This window comes from Mandrillus leucophaeus, unplaced genomic scaffold (genome assembly GCF_000951045.1).
Source record: "Mandrillus leucophaeus isolate KB7577 unplaced genomic scaffold, Mleu.le_1.0 Scaffold572, whole genome shotgun sequence".
Taxonomy (NCBI): domain Eukaryota; kingdom Metazoa; phylum Chordata; class Mammalia; order Primates; family Cercopithecidae; genus Mandrillus; species Mandrillus leucophaeus.
Genome location: NW_012106164.1, coordinates 1,445,548 through 1,468,534, shown reverse-complemented (window position 1 = coordinate 1,468,534; position 22,987 = coordinate 1,445,548). Strand labels below are relative to the sequence as shown.

Here is a 22,987-nt window from a genome sequence, read left to right as displayed (position 1 = left end):
AGGTTGGTGTTGGAGGTCAGCACATTTCTTGAGCACCGGGGCTGGGGTGGAGCAATGTGCCAGGTACTGTTCTAAGCACTTGCCATCTAAATTTAATCCTCACAGCAATCCTACAAGGTGGTCCTATTATGACCTCTGTTTTATAGATACGAAAACTGAGGCACAGAGAGGTTAAGAGACTTGCCCGAGGTTACCCAGCTCAAAATGTCTGAGCTGGGACTGGAATAGGGGTCTTCTAACTCCAGAGTCAGAATTGATTCCAGTTGATGGTCCCAGAATGGGGAGGAGTTTTTTTGGGGGGTGGGAGCACGCTGATGTTTCTTGGTGGGGGCCAGTTGCCCATTCTTACACCTTCGTTTCCTTCCTGGACAGAAACTGGCAATTACACCTGTGAATTCTGCGGGAAACAGTACAAGTACTACACTCCCTACCAGGAGCATGTGGCCTTACACGCCCCCATCAGTGAGTACCTCCTCCCGGTGGGGATGGGGATTGGGGGGCTGGGGACAGGGTGGGCCAACCGTTGGCCAGGCCTCTGGAATTTGGCTAGGAAATGGTGAAAGCAAGGTGAGCTCAGTTCTGGGTCAGTCTTTAGGTGTTAAGTCTGACCTAGGGCCACCTGTCTACAGTAGCTGGCATAGCTAAGAAGTCCCCCTCTTAAGCCAGAGCAGCGTCTGAGCCCTCCCTCAGTGGACTCAGAGTCCTGTGCCCACGTGATTGGGGTGAGGAGGGTGGACATCACTTCTCCAAGTCCTGCTGTGGCCCTCTTCTAGATGCCCCCACATCACGAGGTTTATGAATCTTCACTCCCAAAGCCAGTGCCCCGTGATACAGCTTCAGTCTGAACAGATGCAGGAGGGAGCCCAGGCTAGGGGCATGGTTAACTGGACAGGAAAGCTCCCTCTTGGCCTTGATGGTAGGAAGCTAAGGAGGTGGCAGGAACCCTGAGCTGGGAGTCAAGCCCTGGCTGTTAATCCCAGCTGAGTCCCAGGCCTGCTTGTGACGCGGGGCAGGCCCCATCCCGACCCTGGACCACTATCTCCCACTCTGACCAGGAAAGGAAAGAGCTCTAAGGGCCCTTCCCACAGGGACATCCTGGCCTTCTATCCTCCTGGTGCCCATGAGCCTACCTTGCTGATTTCCCACCTCCTTTTCTGGATATTAGAGGGGTCACCATCCTTGGATCCCCGAGTGTATGAGCTAGGGGGCCCATCAGCCTCCCTTCCCCTTCATGTACAGGTGCGGAAACCAAAGTCTGATGGGGGCGGGGCTTGTGCAGTCTCAGGGCAGAAGGGCTGGATGTTTAGCAACGTTTTGGGGAGTGTTACTGGTTTTGTTTCTCACAGCAGAGCTGTGGGGATACCACTCCCCATTCTGTGGATGGGAAAACTTAGGTCCAAACAGAGAAGGAGGGTTTACAGAAGGTCACTGGGGGCTGAAGCCGCTTATAGTCTGGGAAGGCCTGAGTCCTTCGTGAAGCCCTGCTGTTGGCATACCAAGGGTATCGGATAGGGAGGGAGAAGTATTCAGAGCCTGGAGGATGGTGCAGGTAGCTTCCCCAGGAATTCCTCCCCTCTGGGCAGAGTGGCAGGGGCTGAGGTGTCTCCCCGTGGGCGAGAACTCCAGTCCCAAAGTCGAGCACTGGGCTGAGATTCTCATCCTTGCTTGCCCCTCACTGCTCTGTGACCTTGTGCCTATTGCTCTCCTTCTGTGGGCTCCAGTTTCCCATCTGTGAAAGCTCTTTAAGGTCTTTTGAGCCCAGGATCTGGATTATAGACATCTCTGACATGAGGTACCTGCTATGGCCCCACTAGAAGAATTCATTCCACCTCCCAACATGGGCTGTATGGATCTTTCAGTACCCACCGTAGAGCCAGATGTTGTGTGGGGAGAGAGGATTCAGGATTCCACTGGGTAGGCCCCGACTGTCCAGTTGACCTACTTGTGGTGCTGATGCCCAGACAGCAGGACTATGGTCGGGCTTGAACACCATGGCCTGCGCCCCTCTGGGGATCCAGCTTTCCATCAGCAGGTACAGGGCAGCCATGTCTGTGTTCTCCAGTGAAGCAGCCTGGTGCCCAGACTGGATGCTACCCAGAATGCACTTTCAGTGAGGTGTTAGCTACAAGGGCAGACTATAACCTTGGGTTCAGCCTTTGGAGACTATCTTCAGTGCTTCCTGGGGCAAGTTGAGTAAGGCCATGGAGGTAGTAAGATGGGGAACTTGGCTTTGAATTCCAGCAGGCAAGCTCTAGGCCCATACTCAACCATGAAGCAATCCTACATCGCATGTCAGATGGTACAACAGAAAGGGGTGTGTCTCTTGCCTCCTAAGAGATGCACCACCCTGACAGCCTGGTGCATCTCTCCTGAAGGGCTGTCTACTTTTCTTTCTCTCTTCCTCATTTTCTTTTGCTTTCTGTTATGAACTCTCTTTCTTTCTGTATCTGCTTGTTGACTGAATCTCTCTGTTACCTACTGAAGTCTGGGAACTCAGGGGTCATCTGTGTTTAAAATATGGCATGAGAGGTTTAGCCTGGATTCAACAGAGAATTATTTATCCAAGGCTGACCAAGAGATAGCTCCTGCAGTGGCCTCTGTCTGGTTCTAGAGATTTGTGTGCCAGTGGACTCCTTGTGGAGGCAGAGGTGGATTTGAGGGCTTCATCAGGTAGGTTTCCAGGGCTAGGACTTGATTCCCTGGGTCTAGTGAGTGTCCCTATAAGGACATAGGCTCACTGTAGAAGAATTTCTTAGAATTAGTGTCGTAGAATCTGTATTCTTTTATGTCTGACTTCTTTTGCTCAGCAGAATGTTTTTAAGATTCATATTTTAACATATCGTATGTATCAGTTGTTCATGCTTTTTTACTTCTGAGCAATGTTCTATTGTATGAAAATACCATTTGTTAGCCACCAGTTAATTTGGGTTGTTTCCAACTTCAGGCTATTACAAATAAAGCTGCTATGAAAATGCTTATATGAGGATTTTGTGGGCGTATGTGTTCATTTCTTTGGATAAATACCCAAGGAGTAGAACTACTGGGTCATGGGGAATAGTATGTTTAACTTTTTAATAAGTGACAAACTATTTTCCAAAATGACCATAGCATCTTTCACTGCTACCAACTGTGCCTGGGAGTTCCACTTGCTCCATGTTCTTGCCAACATTTTATGACATTGGTCTGTTTAATTCCAGCTATTCTAGTGAGGGGATAGTGGAATCTCACTATGGTGTTGATTTGTATTTTCCTGATGACTAATGATGTTGAACATCTTTATATTTGCTTATTGGCCACTTGCATATTTTACTTTGGAAATTGTCTGTTTAAGTCTTCTGCCCATTTTTTTGGTTGGGCTATTTGTCTTTTTATTATTAAGTTGTAGGCGTTCTTTATATATTCCAGTAGGCCTGGGTTCTTTGTCAGATATATGTATTATGGATTTTTCTCCTAGTCTCTGGCATGCCAGTTGATTTTCATACAGCATCATTTGATGAACAGATGTCTTTCATTTTGATGAAGTCCAGGTTGTCATTTTTTTCTGTAGTTAGTGCTTTCTGGGTTCTACCTCAAGGATATCCTTGCCTACCTCAAAATAGTAAAGATATCCTCTTTATTATCTTTTAGAAGCCTTATAATTTTAGCTTTTTCATTTATGTCTGTGATATATTTCAAGTTAATTTTTCAAATGATGTGTGGTATGAGTTGAGATTCATTTTATTCCATACAGATACCTGGTTATTGCAACACCGTGTGTTGAATGGATTATCTTTTCATATTCCTTTGCACTGGTACTTTTGTGGAAAGTTATTTAAATGTGTAAGTGTAAGTATTTTTCTCTTCCGTTGGTCTGTTTATGCCTATTCCACATGATCTTACTTACTGAAAGCTTTCTAGTAAGTCTCAAATCAGCTACTCTTAATTTTTCAACGTTGTTATTTTTTAAGACTATTTGGCTATTCTAGGAACTTTATTCTTCCATATTCATGTTAGCGTCTTCTCTAATTTCTGCCAAAAAAATGCAACTTGGAGTTTGTTTGGGATTATATTGAATCTATAGATTGATTTGGGGAGAACCATCATTACAGTAATATTGAGTCTCCCAATCCATGAACATGGTATATTTCCCCAAGTATTTAGGGCTTGTTTAGTTTCTCTCAGCAGCAGTTTGTACTTTTCAGAGAAGTCTTGCACATATTTCATTCCGTATCTCCAAGTGTTTTATGGTTTGTGACACTACTGTGACTTTTAAATTTAATTTTCCAATTGTCTGTGCTATTGCATATTAAAAAATCAATCTTTATGTGTTGAATTTGTATATTGCAAATTTGCTAAATTTACTTATTAGTTCTAATAGATTTTTTGTAGATTTCTTAGGATTTTCTTTTACATATTGATGTCGTCCACAAATAAAGACAGCTTTATTTCTTTCCTTCCAATCTGTATTCTTTTTATTTTTTTTCTTCCTCACTGTTCTGATTAGGTCCCTCCAGTACAATGTTGAATAGAAGAAATCAGTGAATATTTTTGCCATGTTCCCAATCACAGAGTTCAGTTTTTCATTGTTAAGCATTATGTTAAAGTAGGTTTTTATAGATGTCCTTTATCAGTTGATCTAGTTACCTCTGGTTTATAGTTTATTAAAAGTTTTTCTTATAAATTGATGTTGCATGTTTTTTTCCTCCATCTTTTGAGGTGATTCTATGGATTCTTATATTCTCTTTTGTTAGTACTGGTGAATTACTAGACTTAAAAAAATTCGCCATTCCTATACTTTATTAAAACACATTAAGCATATCAGAAAGTCAAACTGTAAAATGAACTGAAGAAAGTTATAACCTGGGGATGATTATTCTTTGTCAGATAAAATGACTTCCTTCTTTGAAGCTTCTGGTTTTTTTTTAATAGGATATATTTAAGGTGTATAACTTGATTATTTCATATGTATACATTGCGGAATAACCCCACAATCAAGTTCTTGCATAGGCATCTAAATTACTTAAAGATCCAAGGTTAGTTTATACAGTAATGTGTTTTCAGAAACATGTTTTCCTCTCACTTCTAGCTAAAATTCCTCAGGTTTTTACTTGCTTTTGATATCATTCCCAAAACTGTCTCCTCATGGGCAGGGAACTACAGTCCTAGGATTAGCAGAATGCCCCATATTTAATCAGTGGTGTGTTAACGAAGGTCATAATTAAGAAAATGAATATTTCTGGTGAAGTTTTAAAAAAAATGTTGATTGAAGTACATTGTCATACAATAAAGTGCCTGTTATTTAAAGTGTACAGTTTGAGAAGTTTTGACCTATGCATGCACCCATGAAATGGTCACCACAATCTAATTAACATACCCATCACCCCCAACCGTTTTCTCATGCCCTTTTGTAATTTGCTTACCACTTCCCCATCCCGAGGCAAACACTAATCTGCTTCCTATTACTGTAAATTAGTTTGCATTTCCTAGAATTTTACATATATGGAATCTTGCAGTATCTAAGTATGTATTTTTGAGGAGAGAGGTCTGGCTTCTTTCACTCTGCATAATTATTTTGAGATTCATCTATGCTTACATGTATCGGTAGTTCATTCTCTTTTAATTGATGATGAGTAGTATTCCATTTCCAGATACACATGCTACAATCAGTTTGTTCACTTATGGGTGGATATTTAGAGTATTTCTGTTTAGAGTTCTGGAGCTAATATAAATAAGGCAGTTATGAACATTTGTGTAAAAGCCTTTGTAAGGACAAATGATTTATTTCTCTTGGGTAAATTACCTAAGAATGGAATGGCTGGATCATATGATAGATGGTTGTTTAACTTTTAACAACAGCCAAATTGTTTTCCAAAGTAGTTGTGCCATTTTACTTTTCAACCAGCAGTACAATTTTCTTTTCTTGTAATGTTCTTGTCTCGTTGAGTATCAGAGTAATGCTGGCCTCATAGAATTGGGAAGAGTACTCCCTCCTCTTCAATTTTCTGAAGAGTTTATATAGAATTGGTGTTATTTTACATACGTATTCTATACAATTCAGCAGTTAAGCCATCAAGCCTGAAATTTCTTTGTAGGAAGGATTATTTAGAAACAGATTCCATTTCCAAATATTTGGGAATTATCCAGATTTTTTGTTGTTATTGACTTCTAACTTAATTCCATTGTGGTCAGAGAACATACTCTGCATTTTCCAATCTTCCAAATTTATTGAGATAAGTTTTATGACCTACCTTATGGTCTCTTCTGCTGTGTGTTTCATGTCCACTTGACCAAAAAAAAAAAAAAAAAAGATGTATCTCGTAGTGTCAGTTAGGCTAAGTTGGTTGATAATGTTGTTCACATCTCTATACTCTTTCCCAATTTTTTTTAAATTAGTTTGTCTTACCAAGTTCTGACAGAGAAGCATCAAAATTCTCAACTCCAATGGTGGATTTGTCTGTTTCCCCTTTTAGGTTTGTCAGTCTTCAATTTATGTAATTTGAACCTTTGTTATTAGGTACACACAGTTAGCATCATTATGCCTTAATGAATTGACCCTTTATAAAGTAGTGCAATGCCGTTCTATATCTCTGGTAATGCCTGTTGTCCTGAAATTTCCTTTGTCGGTTGCTGTAAGCCATGACAGCTTTCTTAGGGTTAGTATTTGTGTATCTCTAGTATTAGTATATCTCTTTTCATCATTTTCTTTTAATCTACCTTTATCTTTGTATTTGAAGTATGTGTATATAGTTGGTTCTTATGCCTTTCTTTATCCAGCCTGGTAATCCTTGCCTTTTAATTGAAATGTTTAATTCATTTACATTTAATATACTATATAAATATGGTTAGATTTAAGTTTACTATCTTGTATTTTTTCTATTTGTCCCATTTGTTCTTGTTCATTTTTTTCTTATTTTCATGCCTTCTTTAGTATTAATCAAGTATTTTTTTAAAAATGCCTCTTAGCTTTCTAGCCATAACTCTTTTTCTTTAGTGGTTTCTCTATGATTTATAATATACATGTTTAATATGTTACAGAGCACCATGAATTTATGTCATAACACATTACATATGATATAAAAGCCTTACAATGGTATACTTCCCATTTACTGCCCTCTTGTTTTTTGTGCTATTTTTATCATACATTTATGCCTACATGTGTTATAAACTTAACAATTACTCTTTTAGCTTTAATAGTAATTTGTTAAAGTAACTGAGAAATTAGAAAATGCCTTTTATATTTACTTACATATTTTCCATTTCCTTTGCTTTTCTTTCCTTTGTGTACATCTGAATTCCATCTATTATCATTTTCTTTAATTCTTGAAGAACTTCCTTTAACATTTCTTATATTGTAGGTCTATTGGTGAAAGATTCTCTCAACTGAAGATGTTTTTATTTCACATCTTTTTTTGAAGTTTTTTCTGGATATAGAATTCTAGACTGATAATTTTTTTTTTATGTTTAAAAATATCATTCCTTTGTCTTCTAGCTTAAGTTGTTTCTGATGAAAAGTCAGAGATCATTCTGATTGTTATTCATCTATATTTAGTGTATCTTTTTTCTCTGGATGCTTTTAAGTATTTCTGGGGTTACTAATTTTTAACAGTTTCATTATTTGTGTTTATCCTGTTTGAGATTCATTGAGCTTCTTCGATCATGAATGTACATTTTTCACCAAATTTGGAACATTCTCAGCCAGTATTTCTTCAAATATTTTTCTTTCCTAATCTCTCTTTTCTCTCTTGTTGAGACTTTAATTACATAGATGTTTGATAATCAATAATGTTTACAGATCAACTGAAGCTCTGTTCATTTTTTCAGCCTTGTTTTCCCTCTGTGCTTCAGTTTGAATAGATTCTATTGCCCCATCTTCAAGTTCACTGATCTTCTCTTCTGTGGTGTCTAACCTGCTTTATTAGAAAAATCTATTAAGTGAACTTTTTATTTCAGCTATCATATTTTTCATCTAAGTTTCATTTGGCTTCTTTTTATAATTTTTATTTCTCTTATTTTTCATCTTCCCTGTCATTTCTGTATGTTTCTGTTAACTGGTTTTTCTCTTGATTACCGGTCACATTTTCCTCTGTTGCCTGGAAAATAATTGTTTCTTCCATGCTGCATCCTGGAAATGCTGTGTTGTTGACTTGATTTTGTCTTCCTTTGAAAAGAGTTTTGTTCTGGCAGGTGGTTAATTACAAATCAACTCAATACTTCAAAAGCTGGTTTTTAAGCTGTGTTAGGGCAGGTCTAGAATAGTTCTTATTCTGGGGTTAGAGTAGCTCTTCTAAGGCGTGGCCTTTCTGGCTGTTTCTTAGCTGAATGCCTGAAGTATTGAGCAAGGTCTCTCCTCTCTGGCAGGGGGGAACTCCAAAATATCTCCTACTCTTGTGTGACTTTTGAATCTTCACTTACTTAATCAGCCCCCCACCCCCACCCCTATTACCTATTTTTTGCTAGGCTTTGCAGAGACTCACTCTGCACAAATACAGTTTGGTACTCAGCCAGATTTCAAGGGGGCCCATCTGCACATTTCTGGAGTTCTTTTTTGTTGCACAATTCTCTCTTCTTTGTTAATTTGCCGTGCAAATTCTAGCCACCTCAAAAGCCCTGAACTCAGATCACTGTCTCCTTCGTTCCCTGAGATGTTTGGGCTCCACCTTTGTCTGCCCTGGTCCAGAGGAGCTCCCCAGGCAGAGAGCTAGAGTGACCATGGGGCTCACATCATGTTTTCTGTCCTGAATCACAGTTCTGCACCACCTTTGTCCAACTTTATAGTTGAATATGGCAGGAGGCTAGGCTTGTTCCAGTTACTCCATCATGGCCAGAAGTGTGAGTTCTCCAGTTCTCTTTCTAAGATGAAGATCCACAAGGAGGGGTTCCCTGGTTGACTCCTCTTGAGTCTCATCTCCCATTCGTCTCCACCTCCAGCCTTTGAGCACATGATTCCATTCGCCTCCAATGCAGTTTCATCCTCCTGTACCTCGTGGAAGTTTCAGGGAAACCCCCTGGTCTCTCCATCCCTTGATTGTGTGGTTGCTTTTCTTGAATCCTTGCATTCTCTAAATTATTTTGCTCCTTGCATTCTCTAAATTTTTTTGGCCCAGTTAAATGTTCAGCTTTCTGGAAAGGAGACCACAGTGCTCTGTTATTTTTTAGATACCTCTTGTGTGTAGATATTGCATGTGTGTTTCCTACAGGGGAAGTCAGCCAGTCTGTCTGAGACTCTTTCATTCTTTCTCAGGAAGAGCTCAGGTAGGAATTCCAGCATGACAGTGTTCCCTGTGAGGTCAACAGAGGGAGCACACTGTTAAGTAGAATGAGTCAGGAGCCTGGGACGTTGATCCTGGCCCAGCCCAACCCACCCTGTGACCCAGAATTGACAGCCATACCTCTGTGAGCCTTAGTAGCCCCATCTGCCTCATACCCTTGGGACCACTGGGAGGATAACATGTCAGATAGCTTCATGGCCCCATTATGTGCCCTCATTGGGATCCCATCTTCGATGTGCTCTTCTTTGGCAGTTCTGACTTTAAATTTTCTGGCCGCTCATGCATTGATACACGGATTCCACAGTGTCTCTTGAGCACTGTGTATCAGGGAACATGCCAGACACCCTGTGCATGGTGGGCAAGGCTGGTAGATTTCCTGCTCTCTTGGAGCATACACGCTAATGGGGAGAGAGCCATTGATCACAGGTCATACTGTGTGTCATTATTGATGGTGATCGGTCCTTGGAAGGGAAGACAGGAGGGGACTGACAAATAAATGGTCCCAGGTGGGGAGGTTTCGGGAGGCAGACTCCCTAAGGAAGAGATCTTTAAGTATAGTATGTAGGACCAACAGTCAAAAGTTGGAGGGAAGAATGTTCGAGGCAGAGGGAATAGCATGCACAAAGGCTATGAGCTTGAAAGAGAAAGGATATTGTAGGATATGAGAAGGCAAGGAGCTCAGTGACCTGCGAGGAAGCTGGAGAGGGGAGTGGGTCTCAAGCAGGGTGATCGGAGCACACAGGTGATACCCTCAGGCCTATGATACTATGTGCTTTATGCGTATTCCTGAGCTCCCTGCCACAGGGAAAAAAGGGGGCTCTCTCCCTCAGAACGCCAGGATCCTTACAGCAGGAATTGTAGACTCTGTAGTGGGCCGATCCAGTGGGGCTCCTAGAGTCATTCTGCAGGGATGGAGCCTGAGGTCTCAAAGGGAAAGCAGCTTGATTAGGCTGTTGCTCAGAAACTCTGTTCCTGTGTGGGTCACTGCCATGGAGAGCGGAGGAGTGCACGGCCTTGTGCCAAAGACATCCTTGCACAGCCGGCAGACTCGAGCCCTGTCTCATCTCAGCAGTAACTTTGTGTGTTGCCATCAACAAACTTATTATATCTGTGGCCAGAATAAGCCTTTGGGCCTTGGAGTTTTTTTAATCTCTGAAAAATACCAGTAATAGCTGCTTTCATTTGAAGAGCAGTTTATCATTCAGGATGCTTCTGAGACTTTCTTGGATTCCCACAAAGTCCCTGTGAGGCTGGTTATGCAGAGAGGGTCATCCCAGTGTTGGTGGAGTCAAGGGGGGAAAACAAAGGCCGAGACAGGGGAGGTGTCGTCTCCAAGATTGCGGAGGCCGAGGGTTACAGAGCTGGGCTTCAGAGGTGGATTTGCCTCACTCCAGACTCAAGGCTGGTTCCATTACAGTGAATCACCAGCTGTGGTCCCCAAACTCCACCTTGCACCGGAAGCCAGCAGAGATATTAGAAATGGACTCCCGGTGCCTATTGCAACATTGAATGTGTCGGTTCATTCTGTGGCAAAAAAAAAAAAAAAAAATTGGAAACTATGAGACAAGCAGTCCCCTGGTGGGACTCAAGGGCCTCTGAGGCCCTCGGCTCAGAAAGAGGGATGGAGAGTGGGAGAGAAGGTGTACAAGTGTCCTTTGTCACCCAGACCGACCTGTCAGTTCCTGATTCAGAAAGAGAGAGTCCTGAGAGTGGCAGCTCAGGTCACAAGGGACAAAAGTGTTTTCTGCAGACTGAGGCCTTGGAATTTGTTTCTGGGCTGGAGTGGGCAGATGAGGGCTTGTTTAAGTGAGGCATGACTAAAGAGCTCCCCTGCTCCCGGCATCTGGCCACCACTGTAGGCGAGGAGTGGGTGACCCTCCACAGGAGAGAACAGACAGCCCCAATCCTCACAGCTCACCCCACGCACCAGCATGGTAAATGAAGGACCATAGAGTGGCTTTTTCTTTTTGCCACTCAGTTCCTCTGTGACCTTGGGCAAGGCCCTGCATCCTGCTTCTTTGGGCCTGAGCTTCGCCATCTGTGCCAGGAATGAGCAGAGGTGGTGGGCCAGGGGGTCCTTTCATTTGAGCTCTGCAAACAGTGCTCAGGACGGACGCTGTCCTAGGAGCAGGGAGATAATGGGGCCTGCCTCCACCTGCCTGGGCCAGGGCGGGCAACAGCCAGGTCCTTCTCTAGGCAGGTCAGGGCTGTGGCCAGGCACTGAGTCAAGACAGTACCCTCGGGTGTTACTAATTCCTGGGGGTTCTATGAGCCTCTGGTCAGTACCAAAGGGCCCCCCCTTCCTCTTGCTGCCTAGCGCCCTTCCTGCCTCTCAGGGAGAGTTGTGGATTTTACATGATCTCTGAAGGAGAAGACCACTGCCCCCTCCTCTTTCATTTTTATGGTGGAAGTGTGACCAGGTTCAGGGGTTGGCCACCACTGCTAAGGGTTCAGGGGAGGGTGAATGAGGCCGACTGATGCTCTCCCAAGACCACCAGAGGTGGAAACCGCTTGAGAGTCAGCCCCTGGTTCTCAGTGACTCCAGCTTCTACAGAATTTTCAGGTGAGGGAGACAGGGGGCCTGGGTAATGGTGATGCAGGGTTCCCCAGATAGTATCGGGGAACTGCTACACTTATTTCAATTAAAGCGTCAGGCGTTGGGTCGAGCAGCATCCCCTGAGAGCAACAGTTCCCACTCAGTGCCTACAAGGTGCCACAGAGCCCCTTGCCCTAAAACCTTGGAGGCACCATCAGGCCCCTCTGCCTTGCCCCAGCCCCGGCACATCCCTGCCTGTCTGCTTCCTATTGTAACTTCCAAGCCAGCCTTCCTTTAATGGAAAGGGAGCTTAGAAACCAACATTCCAGAAGATACACTTGGACCTGGGTTAACTAATTCAGATGCCCTAAGAACTGGTCAGTCCAGAGACTGGGCTGGTCAAGGGTTATGGGTGACCTACACAGTGGGCTGGTTGGTGGCCACCAGATAACTAAGCATGAGCTAACAGAAGGTTCCAGACTCCTGGACTTTCTCTGGCTCTGAGTTAAGTGAGAATCCTTGTTCTCTGTGGCACAAGAAGAGGTTGGGCAGAGAGAGTCCCAACCCTGGACTGTGGGGCTGGTGGCCTGAGAGGCCATTCACTCTGCCAGCTGGGAGGGCCCTCGGGGACTGAGAGCGTGACCCTCTCAGGTACTGCCCCCGGGTGGGAGCCACCAGATGATCCAGACACGGGCTCAGAGTGTTCACATCCAGAGGTCTCCCCATCTCCACGCTTCGTGGCAGCGAAGACCCAGACGAACCAGTCGGGGAAAAAAGCTCCGGCCTCCGTGGTCCGATGCGCCACCCTCTTACACCGCACCCCTCCAGCCACCCAAACCCAGACGTTCCGCACTCCAAATTCGGGATCTCCGGCAAGCAAGGCAACCGCAGGTACCAACGGCCTATGTGACCCCCACACTTTCTCCACCCCTGCCCTTCTCACCACCTGCCACAGCTGTGCCTGGGGTTGTTGTTCCCTTGCAAGAGTGAGAGTGGCAGTCCCATAGTGATCTGGGACAAATCTGAGTCCCGCTCTGCCTCTGGCTGGCTCTGTGACCATGGCAAGCCACCTGACATTTCTGAGCCGAGTCTTCTCACCTTAAATCAGAGGGTTGTACAAGGAGGCTTGCAAACTTTTGTTTTTAAGTAGTAGAATTTTTTTTCCCAAATCATGGCCTAAGGGGCCTGTTTTATTTGACATTCTTCACAAGGTTTAAAAATGTTTTGAGTTAGTTGCCAGCTTTTGAACATCAAATTTTATGTAAAACTTTTGATTTCTACCTGACATTGAAAAATCAGATCTGGCAGTCCTGGACTCACTTTTCTACAGGGCAACAATTGGCTGCCTCCTTGAATAGAGTGTATGCTCTCCACTTCGCCACATCCCCACCACTCTCTACTGCCTCCCCAACAATGTGGCCATGTGGCAGGTGTTATTTCTCATTGTGATCACAGTGTTGTCTGTCTTACATCCAACCCAGTTCATCTGTTTCTGTTGCCTGCCTGGACCCTGTTGGCATGAGTGTGCATTTCCCACCTTTCAGAAAACTTAATTTAAAAAAAATTTGTTTCAACAAGGATCTGCTCTCAACAAAGCAGGATAAGCCAGGTGGTCAACCTAGATCTCCGGTCTCTTGCGCTCCCCTTCTGTGGCACTACCCATGAAACTCCTCCATGAGATATAAGCCCAGCACGAAATCAGTGGATGCCAACCATTTCCTCAGTTCACACTGCAAAGGACTCTGGCTCCAGAGGGGTAAACAGACAGTAAAAAGTTCCGAGAAGTTATTTCCTCCAGGAAAACTGGCCAGACACACTGTGTGCTGAGGAGCAGCAGTCAGGAATTCTTAGATTCCCGCGTGGATGGAACCAGCCCTGGGCCACCTGCCGGGACTTGGGGGTTGTAAGGTAGAGTGATGATGTGGTGCTTCTGGGACCGTGGGCCCTTCAGTTGTCCTCAGGAGACCAAAGTCATTTCTTAAATAAATAGATGATCAAGGTGAGAACTCAGGTAAAGGAACCACTTGGTTCATTTGGTGACTGACAACCAAGCCGAGTGATTAAGCCGTGCTTTCCTTAACTCCTTAGTTCAGGAGGCTAATTTTGGGCGAGGGTGTGATTCTTTGAAGATGTGTTTATTGTGCTTAGATCTCCCAAAAAGAGGGTAGTCAATCAGCCTTGAAGGTCATGGTTTTTCAGGTACCATGTTGAGAAAAGCCAGTAGCCATTGTGTTTTTCAACAGTAGCATAAATTAGTTAGAAGCAGATTGGTCATCACGGTCTTATTGGTGATAGATATTGGCTCCACTAAATGATGGAATCATGGCTTTTAAATCTTGCTTTCTCTCTTGCACTTTGTGGCTGGGTTTTATGCCCGCGGTTTCTGCAGAGGGTGGCCCACAGGGTGTGGTACGTGGTCGGTCTCCAGCTTCAGTGTCTCTGAGTAGGCATTCAGCAAGCTACGGGACAGGCCTCAAGCTGCCTTCATGTGCCTTGGAAGCCTTGTGGGTGGGGGTCACCTCTGGATTCACCAGCTGGGCAGGTCCGAGGGCATCCGGTTGGGAGCAGGAGCCTGCATGGGAGGTAAGATAGTGTGTGGTTGAGGAAGAAACTGTCAGTCACCTCCTCGTCCTGGAATAAGTGGCCCTTCGTGTGTGTATGGGCATGTCCCTGTATGGGATTTCACCTCTGGTACTGCACGTTGATTTTTCAGCCAGAGGTACTTGTGGCGAGGAAAGCTATTCAAAATGTGCATTATCAGCTGAGCAGTGTAAGAGTTTGCAACCTCAATTGTGGTAAGTTCTACCAGCATGCTGGTCAGAAGTCCTCCATAGATGAGTACCAGTCACCCGACGTACACAAGGATGAAGATGGGGTAGGCAGTCACTTCTCTACCCTAGGCCTTTTTCAAAAGGAGGCACCTGCCCCCAAAGTGAAGTCTGATTCTGCCATCTGGGAGGGTTAGGAGCACATCCAACCCTAGGAACTTGACAATCTCACTCTTTCCTCTGTTTTTTCACCTGTGAAATGGGAAAGACAGTGCAGCCCTCACAGGGCTCTTGGGAGAATTAGAGGGACCGTGGATGTAAAGTATCTGGTCCAGTGCCTGGTACATAGGAAGTACTCAGCGAACGAGAGCCCCCCGCCCCGCTTTCCCTAGACTGAACAGAGGGGCCTTCTGTGCCAATTTGTAGATGCTCCCTGGGACTGTCAGCCCAGGCATTTCACAGACACATTTTGAAGGGAGGGTCGTCCTTGTAATGTTAGCTGCAGCCTCTGCAGGAAGGAGCCTGTGTCAGGAGACATTGTTACAGTGGGATGACGGGGGTCAGGGGGAGGTGGGAATTGGGCAGGGCCTGCAGGCGCTGCCTCTGGCTTCCTTTCCCATCATCCCCGTGACCATCCGCAACCCTGGCGCCCACAAACTAAGTACTTGCTCTTCCGGAGCAGGGTGGACCAGGTGAGAGTGCTGTTTCCCAAAGTGCGTTCTCAAGATCACCAATTTTGTGAGATATTTCAGAATGTAATGTTTTAAAAATGGGGTTCTGTGGGAACCCCTCTGATGTTTGGGGAAGGCTGCGTTAAGTAAACCTAAATGGGTCTCTTTCCGGTCAGACTTCTCGGAGCCTTTGATATCTTTGGGCAAGTTGTTTCTCCTTAAGAAATGGACTGGGTCAGCTGCACATCCCAAATTGACTTCTTCCCTGAGGTCTTTATCTCTTGGATCATCTGGCATCCCCCTCATGCCAAGAGCGCCTTGGAAAAGCTGGGCTGTCTTCCAACTCGGATCATCTGTTTCAATACCTTCTGCAGGTGGGGGTGGGGGATAAACTCATGGTTTTCCGCCTGGTTGGACCCTATCTCTGCATTGCAGGGTTCCCAGAGAGTGTGCTGGGAGAGGGCAGGCCACTCAGGTAGATGGCAGCCTGTAAGCAGAGACACCCCATTAGTCACTCAGGGGGATCCCATCCCTTCCGCTGGGTGAACACCGACCAGACTTTGCCTGGGTTTGGCCTCTGGGGGTGTGGGGCTGCCCCGGCTCTCCCTGTCACGCCGTCTGTTCCAGGATGCCCTCCCTGTCACGAGGGACCACCTAGCTGATGGAGCTGGAATCACCGGAAAACATGCTGTCATCATCTCTGCCCTTTGGTGGGGCCCGTAGCAGCAGAATCTGACAGGGAGTGGTGGGCGGTAGATCTAATGACTTGGTGTCAGAATTGTGGCTCTATGGGAGCCAAAGATAGGAGACTCAGGCCCATTTGCCATCTGCTCTCCAGCTGGATTTCATCTGTGTGTTTTGGGGCATGTCACCCCTCCCCCAACCCTGTGCCTTGGCCTCCCTGGGCACTGCCAGGAGGGTCTCTTGCGGCCCTGCCAAGGGACTAGGCCACTCAGAGGAGCCTGGGGAAGTCTGACTTGGGGTCTCGGAGCCCTTATGAGAGCTGGTTGGCCCAGCAGAGTCCTTGGCCTTCGCCCACCCTACCCCTCCCTTGAGACCTAGTGCTGACCAATCACCATTGTGTTCTTTCTCTCTCCTGTCCCCCACCCAGCAGAAAGCGCTTTCAGTCGGAGAGTAGAAGGCAAAGCACAAAACCACTTTGAAGAGACGAACAGCAGTTCACAGAACTCCAGCGGTGAGCGTGCCCCTTGACGGCCATCCTGTGCGGCAGCACCCTGTGGGCTGGGGTCTTTGTGGTGCTTGATGGATCTTGTTGGGAGGAGGCCGGTAGTAGGGAATTAGAGGGAGACTGCAGAGGCAGGAGGGGCCCTTTCTTCCAGGGACATTCCTCTGAGCCTTGGGCATCAATGGGCAGTGCCTCCTCTCTGTCTCCCCCATGGAGACAGCAGCACCCCTCCCCATAGCCTGCGGCATCAACTCAGCTGACCCCAGATGGTTGGGCCTGAGAGACCCACTGCTATATGTTTAGGGTAGACGTCTCAGCCAGTTTGTTTACAGGAGAAGCAAAGAAAGTACAGTAGAAAGAGCTCTAAGAGACCAGGCGCCGTGGCTCATGCCTGTAATCCCAGCACTTTGGGAGACCGAGGTGGGTGGGTCACTTGAGGTCAGGAGTTAGAGACCAACCTGGCCAACATAGTGAAACCCCACCTCTACTAAAAATACAGTAGCTGTAATCCCAGCTCCAGGAGGCTGAGGCAGGAGAATCGCTTGAACCCAGGGGGCAGAGGTTAGAGTAAGCCAAGATTACACCACTGCACTCCAGCCTGGGTGACAGAGCAAGACTCTGTCTCAAAATGAGAGACAGAGAGAGAGAGAGAGCTGTGAGAGCCAGAGGCCCCAAGTTCTGGTCTCATTTTGGCCGTGGAGCCATTAGAACGAAGATTCCCTTCCAGTCCCTACCTGCTTAAGTGGGTTTAAACTGAGGTCTCTGGCGCCCCCTGATGGCCTGCCTCGTGCAGGACCGCGACAAAGCCCTCGAATGTCCAGGGCAGCAGCCAAGGGGCCTCTCCCACCAGACCCAGGGTCAGCCTGCGGGGTCCCTGGCTGGTCACCAGCAGCCTCTGTCGGAGCAGAACACAGCAAGCTAGTCTGTACCCTGAGAGGCAGGGCAGGAGGGGAGAGGAATTCTCACATTGTGGTTACATTAGGGGAAGGCACCCACTCACTTTCTTGCATGGTTGAAGGTTAATTCACTACATATTAGGTGTCAGCCTGTGCCAGGCACTTGGCTGGGCACTGCCTGGGTGTGGACAGGTGATGAACACATCACAACCATTGGGGACCCTCTGAGACAACCAGGAGCCCAGACTTGAGTGTGGAGGCATCTGCCTAGTAACAGGAGCTCCACTTCGGGCTCTTACTCACATGTGAACCCAACTCCACCACTTGCTAACTAGTGACTTAGGCTAGTCTCTGAATCCCTCCTCTGCTGTAAAGTGGCTTGACGAACACACATAGCCCCGTGGCGGTTGTAAACATTCAGTGAGTGCCTGGCACAGATTACATACTCAGGTGTTAGGGTTTTTTGGTGTTGATAGTTGATCATTTTAATTTTTTAAGTAAACCAAGTGATTTGATGACTGCTCTGCGGAAGGAAATGAGGTTTTGAACAATGTAATCTACACGACCTCTCCAAGAGGTGGATCTGAAAGGGATGGAGTGACTTGCCCAAGGCCACACAGGAATAAGTAGCAGCGCCGGGCTGGAACCAAGGTCTCCGGGTGTGCCCTGTGCTCCCAGCCAAGCCATGCTGCACCCTCTGCGCGTCCCCTGCCCCCAGAACTAATATCCACAATCGGGAATGATAGTGCAAGCACTGCTGCTGCTGCTGTTGGCAGCCGCCATTTATTGAGCGCTTACTGTGTGCCTGGCATGTGTTCAGAGCTTTATATGTCTTATCTGTCTTCCTCCTTACCACAGCCCCGTGCGGGTCAATGTTATTGTTATCCCCACTTTTTAGAGTGGGAAACTGAGGCTCAGGAAAGGTGGATTGCTGCCCCAGGTCCCCCAGATAATAAGTGGTGGAGCCAGGATTCCCCATCTCGTCCATCTGGCCCCGCTGTGCTGCCTGCTGCGTTTGAGGCTTGCCAACCTCTGGCAGTGCCAAGAAGTGAGGGAGAGATGCCAGCCAGCAGGAGCCCTCCAAAGCACAGCCGCTTTCGGTGGCTGCTCTGGTGTTTGGTACCAAACATCCCCACCCTGGTGCCAGAACCTAGAAGGAGCTGCCAGCTCCCTGTCCCGAAGTGAGCTGCCGTGCAAGGATGTCTTGTCACCGGTACTCATGTGGCCTCACTTTTTCAGAGTGAAGGGTGTCCTGGAGGGATGGCAGTGACTTGTTTTGCCCTGCCTGGTGGCCCCAGCACCCACAGTAATTAAACCTTGATCCTCTGAAAGACATGGCCTCTGTGTCAAGCCTCCCCGCAACCCCACCCCAGATTGTAAGCCTGCCCCTCAGATGCTCCCTGCTCCTCTGAAAGCCCCATCTGGCTCACTGGTTATTAAGAATAAAAATTATGACGATCAGCACAGAACAGCAGAACTAGAAGAGATGGCTAAACTGTTTCTCTTTTGCAGAAACTGCAAGTCCCCTGATTTCCAACCCTTTCCCTCTCCTACAGAGTAAGTGATGGTCCTGTCGGGGGGCTGGAGAGGGCAAGGCAGGGCAGGGCAGGGCAGGGAAGGAACTCAACCAGCCACCTGCTCCTGGAACCTCCAGGCTGTGTGAGATGGGCCTTGGGCTGCCCTCCCGGGCAGACCTGGCAGCTGGTGGAGGCAGGCTGAGGTCTAGCCCTGGGCGGGTGGAGCAGTTTGGATGGAGTGGGGCAGAGCCCTAACGAGCAGCAACCTTGGCTCTGCTGCCCCAGCCCTGGCAGGAGCTCAGGCCTTCCCATTCACGGTCATTGGGCAGCCTCAGGACACCTCTTCCGAGCCCCATTGCAGCCCTCCTTTTTCTTCTTTTCCTTGCTCTTCTTCCCACCCCTTTCTTTTTCCTCTTCCTTCTCTCCTTGTCCCTCTTCTCTACCAGGCACTGACATGAGTGCTGAGAGCAGAGAGCTGAGTGATCCAGGCCCCTGCGCCCCTTGCACCTGTTCCTACACGTGCCCTTCCTCACTCCTCCTTCCCTCTCCTCCTCCCTTTCCCCATCGGATCCCCACTTCCTCGTGCTTCTCTGTGGCTTTTTCCACTTCTTACCCTTTTCCTTCTTGCTTCCCTTATGTCTGTTACCTTGGTTCTTGTTCATTCATACATTCATTCATTTGTTCACTTGGCAAATAGTGACCTCATGTGGTTCCACAGAGAGAGCTGGGGTGTGACACCATGAGACTCGGTCTCTGCCCTGAGAGGGCCGTTGGTCTGTTGATGTTGATGTTGTCCCCGCTACCCCCATCTCAAGTGTGCAGAACAGTGGCTGGCACGCAGTAAGCACTCAATAAATAGCTGCTCAATTGAGCTAATGGTCTCTCTCTGCATGGCTTTCTCTCTCCATTGTTCCTTCCCCCAGCCTCTCCCTCATGGGTCTAGTGACAGGGGAGGCAGGCAGGCTGGGCCTGGAGCCCTGAGCACAGAGACCCAGTGTGTGTTTGGGTTCCCACTTGCAAAGCTGCCTGCAGCCCAGCAGAAGGTGTCTGCGTTGGTTCCACCCCTCACGCGGCTGCCTCATTTCTCCCTCCAGAACCCTACACCTGTGGCGCCTGTGGGATCCAGTTCCAGTTCTACAACAACCTGTTGGAGCACATGCAATCCCACGCAGGTAAGGGGCCCAGCTGCCCACCAGGGATACAGCTCCTCTCCCCCTCCCCTTCCTCAGTTCCTGCAAACGGAAGAGATGGTTAGGGCCTGACCTGAGGCGCCTGGGGAAGACCGCTCTTTCCTGGAAAGAATGCTCATAGGACATGGAACCTGCTTGCAGGGAGCCCCAGTCAGTCAGTTATTAGCACAGGCTGGTCTGTGCTCTGCAGGCGAGGGCGGTGGGGAGGCAGCACAGGCTCTGTGGGAACACAGAGAGATGGGACAGAATTGAAAAGACTTCCTGGAGGTGGTGGCCTCTTGGCTGGGCCTAAAGGCCAAGTAGGAGCTAGCCTGGAAGCAAAATGTGCATGGTTTGAGATCAAGATGAGCAGAGGCAGAAGGTAGGGATGGAGAGACATGCAGCCCAAGGCAAACTGGGCTAAGGCCCGCCTCAGAGCAGAGTCTCATTCACTAATACCCTATGTCCCAGAATGCAATTCTGTCCAAACTTGAGGACACATCAGAATCACCAGGAGGCTGGCTAGAGCGCAGATTTCTAGACTCCATTGTGAATTTCTGATTCTGTAGATCTGCAGAGGTGGGGACTAGGATTTGCATTTTTGGTGAGTCTTAAGACAGTGCTGATGCTACTGGTTCAGGGACTAACCCTTTGAGAACCACTGCTCTAGAGCTACAGGTGCAGTCATCTGCTCTCCAGGCAACCTTTTTATTATATTTCACCACAGCATAACACAAGTCTCAGGGAGACACTATTTGCTGGAATAAGTCAGTAATTCCACATTCTCAGTGGTTACACATACAGATCATTTACTTCTTACTCGCATTATAGCCCAATGCACATGACCTCGTTGGGTGGCTTCCACATGGTCATTCAGGGATCAAGGCTCTTTTTTCTTGTGGCTCCATCCTCCTCTAGATCTTCGGCGTCCTCTCTCTTTGTGGATGGAGAGAGAGGCTATGGAGCAGACACACTTCTTTACCATTTCAGACCACAAATGACACCTGTAGATGCTCAAATTCCAGTGTGGAGAATTAGTCACATGACCAGCCTGAATCCATGAGTGGAAGCATGTCCAGAGCCACTGTCCCAGCACAGCTGGACACTCTGCAAAGGGAAGCATGAGTCTGGGGAGGCAGCTAGCTGTCCCTCCACCCCTTTCCCCAGAGGAATTCTCTAGAGGCATTAGAAATAATGGGTGAGAAGTGCCTGACATATAATGGGGTTCAGTAATTGGTACCTGCTGTTATTTGACCTGTTATTGTTATTGTACAAATCTTTCACATCATCTCCCAGGTCTGGCCTGACTAGCATAGAGTATTACAGTACTAGAATCTCTTTTAGGCTAAGTACTGTTCTGTTAGTGTAGTCTCTGTCATTCACTCATTCATCCAGCATATATTAATTGGGTATCTGCTGTATACTAGGCATAAAATCACATGATCTTTTGGGGGAGCCTATTATTTATTTCTAATGAACTTAAAATCAAGACAGAGCTGTGGAGTTGCAGCCAAGGCACTTGCCTCGGAGACCTGCTCTAACTGGTGTGTCTGGGTACTGTGTGACCTGCAGGAAGCTGTGTCTCCATCTCTAAAGGGCCTGAAAATCCCCTGTCTCCAGCAACCTACCCCACACCACGCTTGCCACCCCCTGCTTTCCTTTGTCGTCAGCCGTGCCTCACCAGGGAAGGCCTTGAATACCAACTCAAGGTGTTTAGACCCCATGGGGAAGCAGGACCCCTGGTCCTGCCTGAACATATCACTTGGTCCTGAGACTCCCACAGCACAGCCTCCTGCACTCTTCCTCTGAAGCCTCGGCACTCCGCCCGCGCCCTGCCAGCTTCTGGAAGCTGAGCTGTGATTAGGGAAGAGCCTGGGTGCCAGTGCTTCCCATCCCTGGAGGCCATTAAAATGCAAATCAGGGCTGAGCCTTGAGGTGGCCCCACCTCTCCCAAGCATCTTGACTTGTTTTCAGAGTGGAGCCGCGGGCTGCTTTGTTCTGGTTCAGCGCAGCCAGAGAATGCCTGGCCGGCAATCAAGCGCAAAGCCAGGCTGAATCCCAGCCACCCTGAATCGGGATTAAAGGCTTGGCTCCATAGAGAGAAATTAAGCATCATGAGCTGCGCAGTTCACAGCGCCGCCGATAAGGAGGATCAGCCTTGAATAACACCAATCTCATTATGGGGCTGCTGAATGGCACAGGGTAATTCCCGCTAATAAACTTCCTTTCTGTGCTATAGGAAAACCTGGCGTGCCTTGGTGACGTTGGAGAAGCGTGCTTTGGCAGTAATAATACCAAAGATAGCTAAAATTTTGCAAGTGCTTTCTATGCGTCACTTGTGGTACTGAGAGCTTTACACAGGTTATTTCATCAGATCTTCCTGATTAGGTAGTTGACATTTTCATCCCCATTATGCAGATGATGAAACCGAGGCTCAAAGAACATAATCACTGGCCCAAAGTTGCACATCTCCTAAAATAAAAGCATCCAATAGCATTTGAGCTTTTACTTGGCGCCAGGCCTTGTTCTAAGACTTTTACATATATTCACTCATTTAATTCTCAGAACAACCCTCAGAGTTAAGTGCCCATAACAGCTCTGCTTCATAGCTGACGAAACGGAGGCACAAATTGGTTAAGTAACTTGTCCAAGGCTATGCAGTCACAGTGGCAGGCTATGGATAGGATTCCAGCTCTCGCAGTGAACTCCAGAGCCCACGCTCTCAACATCCACCCTGTGCAGCCTCAGGTAGACCCTGATGGAAGATTAGCAGAGATGGAAGCCCTCTCAGAGGTCATCTCTTTCAGCTTCCTCATTGAAGTACAGCCAGAAAGACCACAGCTAAGAGGGATTGGGAGACTTGACAGACAGCAAGCAAGCTGGCAGCTCATGAGTTTAGGATTTTGGAGATGACCACACCTGGTTTGTTCCTTCCTTCCTTCCTTCCTTCCTTCCTTCCTTCCTTCCTTCCTTCCTTCCTTCCTTCCTTCCTTCCT

The 22,987-nt window shown here is 47.3% G+C and overlaps 1 protein-coding gene across 3 annotated transcripts in view; it reads left to right on the top strand.

Moving 5' to 3' along the window:
- ZNF618 (zinc finger protein 618) overlaps positions 1-22,987 on the top strand; it is an 84,702-nt gene that overhangs the window by 47,624 nt on the left and 14,091 nt on the right. For 2 of the 3 annotated variants that reach the window (XM_011998499.1, XM_011998498.1), the window contains 4 exons: positions 373-462; positions 12,436-12,675; positions 16,335-16,418; positions 19,917-19,994. In XM_011998499.1, the coding sequence (XP_011853889.1) occupies positions 373-462; positions 12,436-12,675; positions 16,335-16,418; positions 19,917-19,994 (492 nt within the window). The remainder of the gene's footprint in view (positions 1-372; positions 463-12,435; positions 12,676-16,334; positions 16,419-19,916; positions 19,995-22,987) is intronic. The other variant, XM_011998500.1, reaches the window with a different exon arrangement.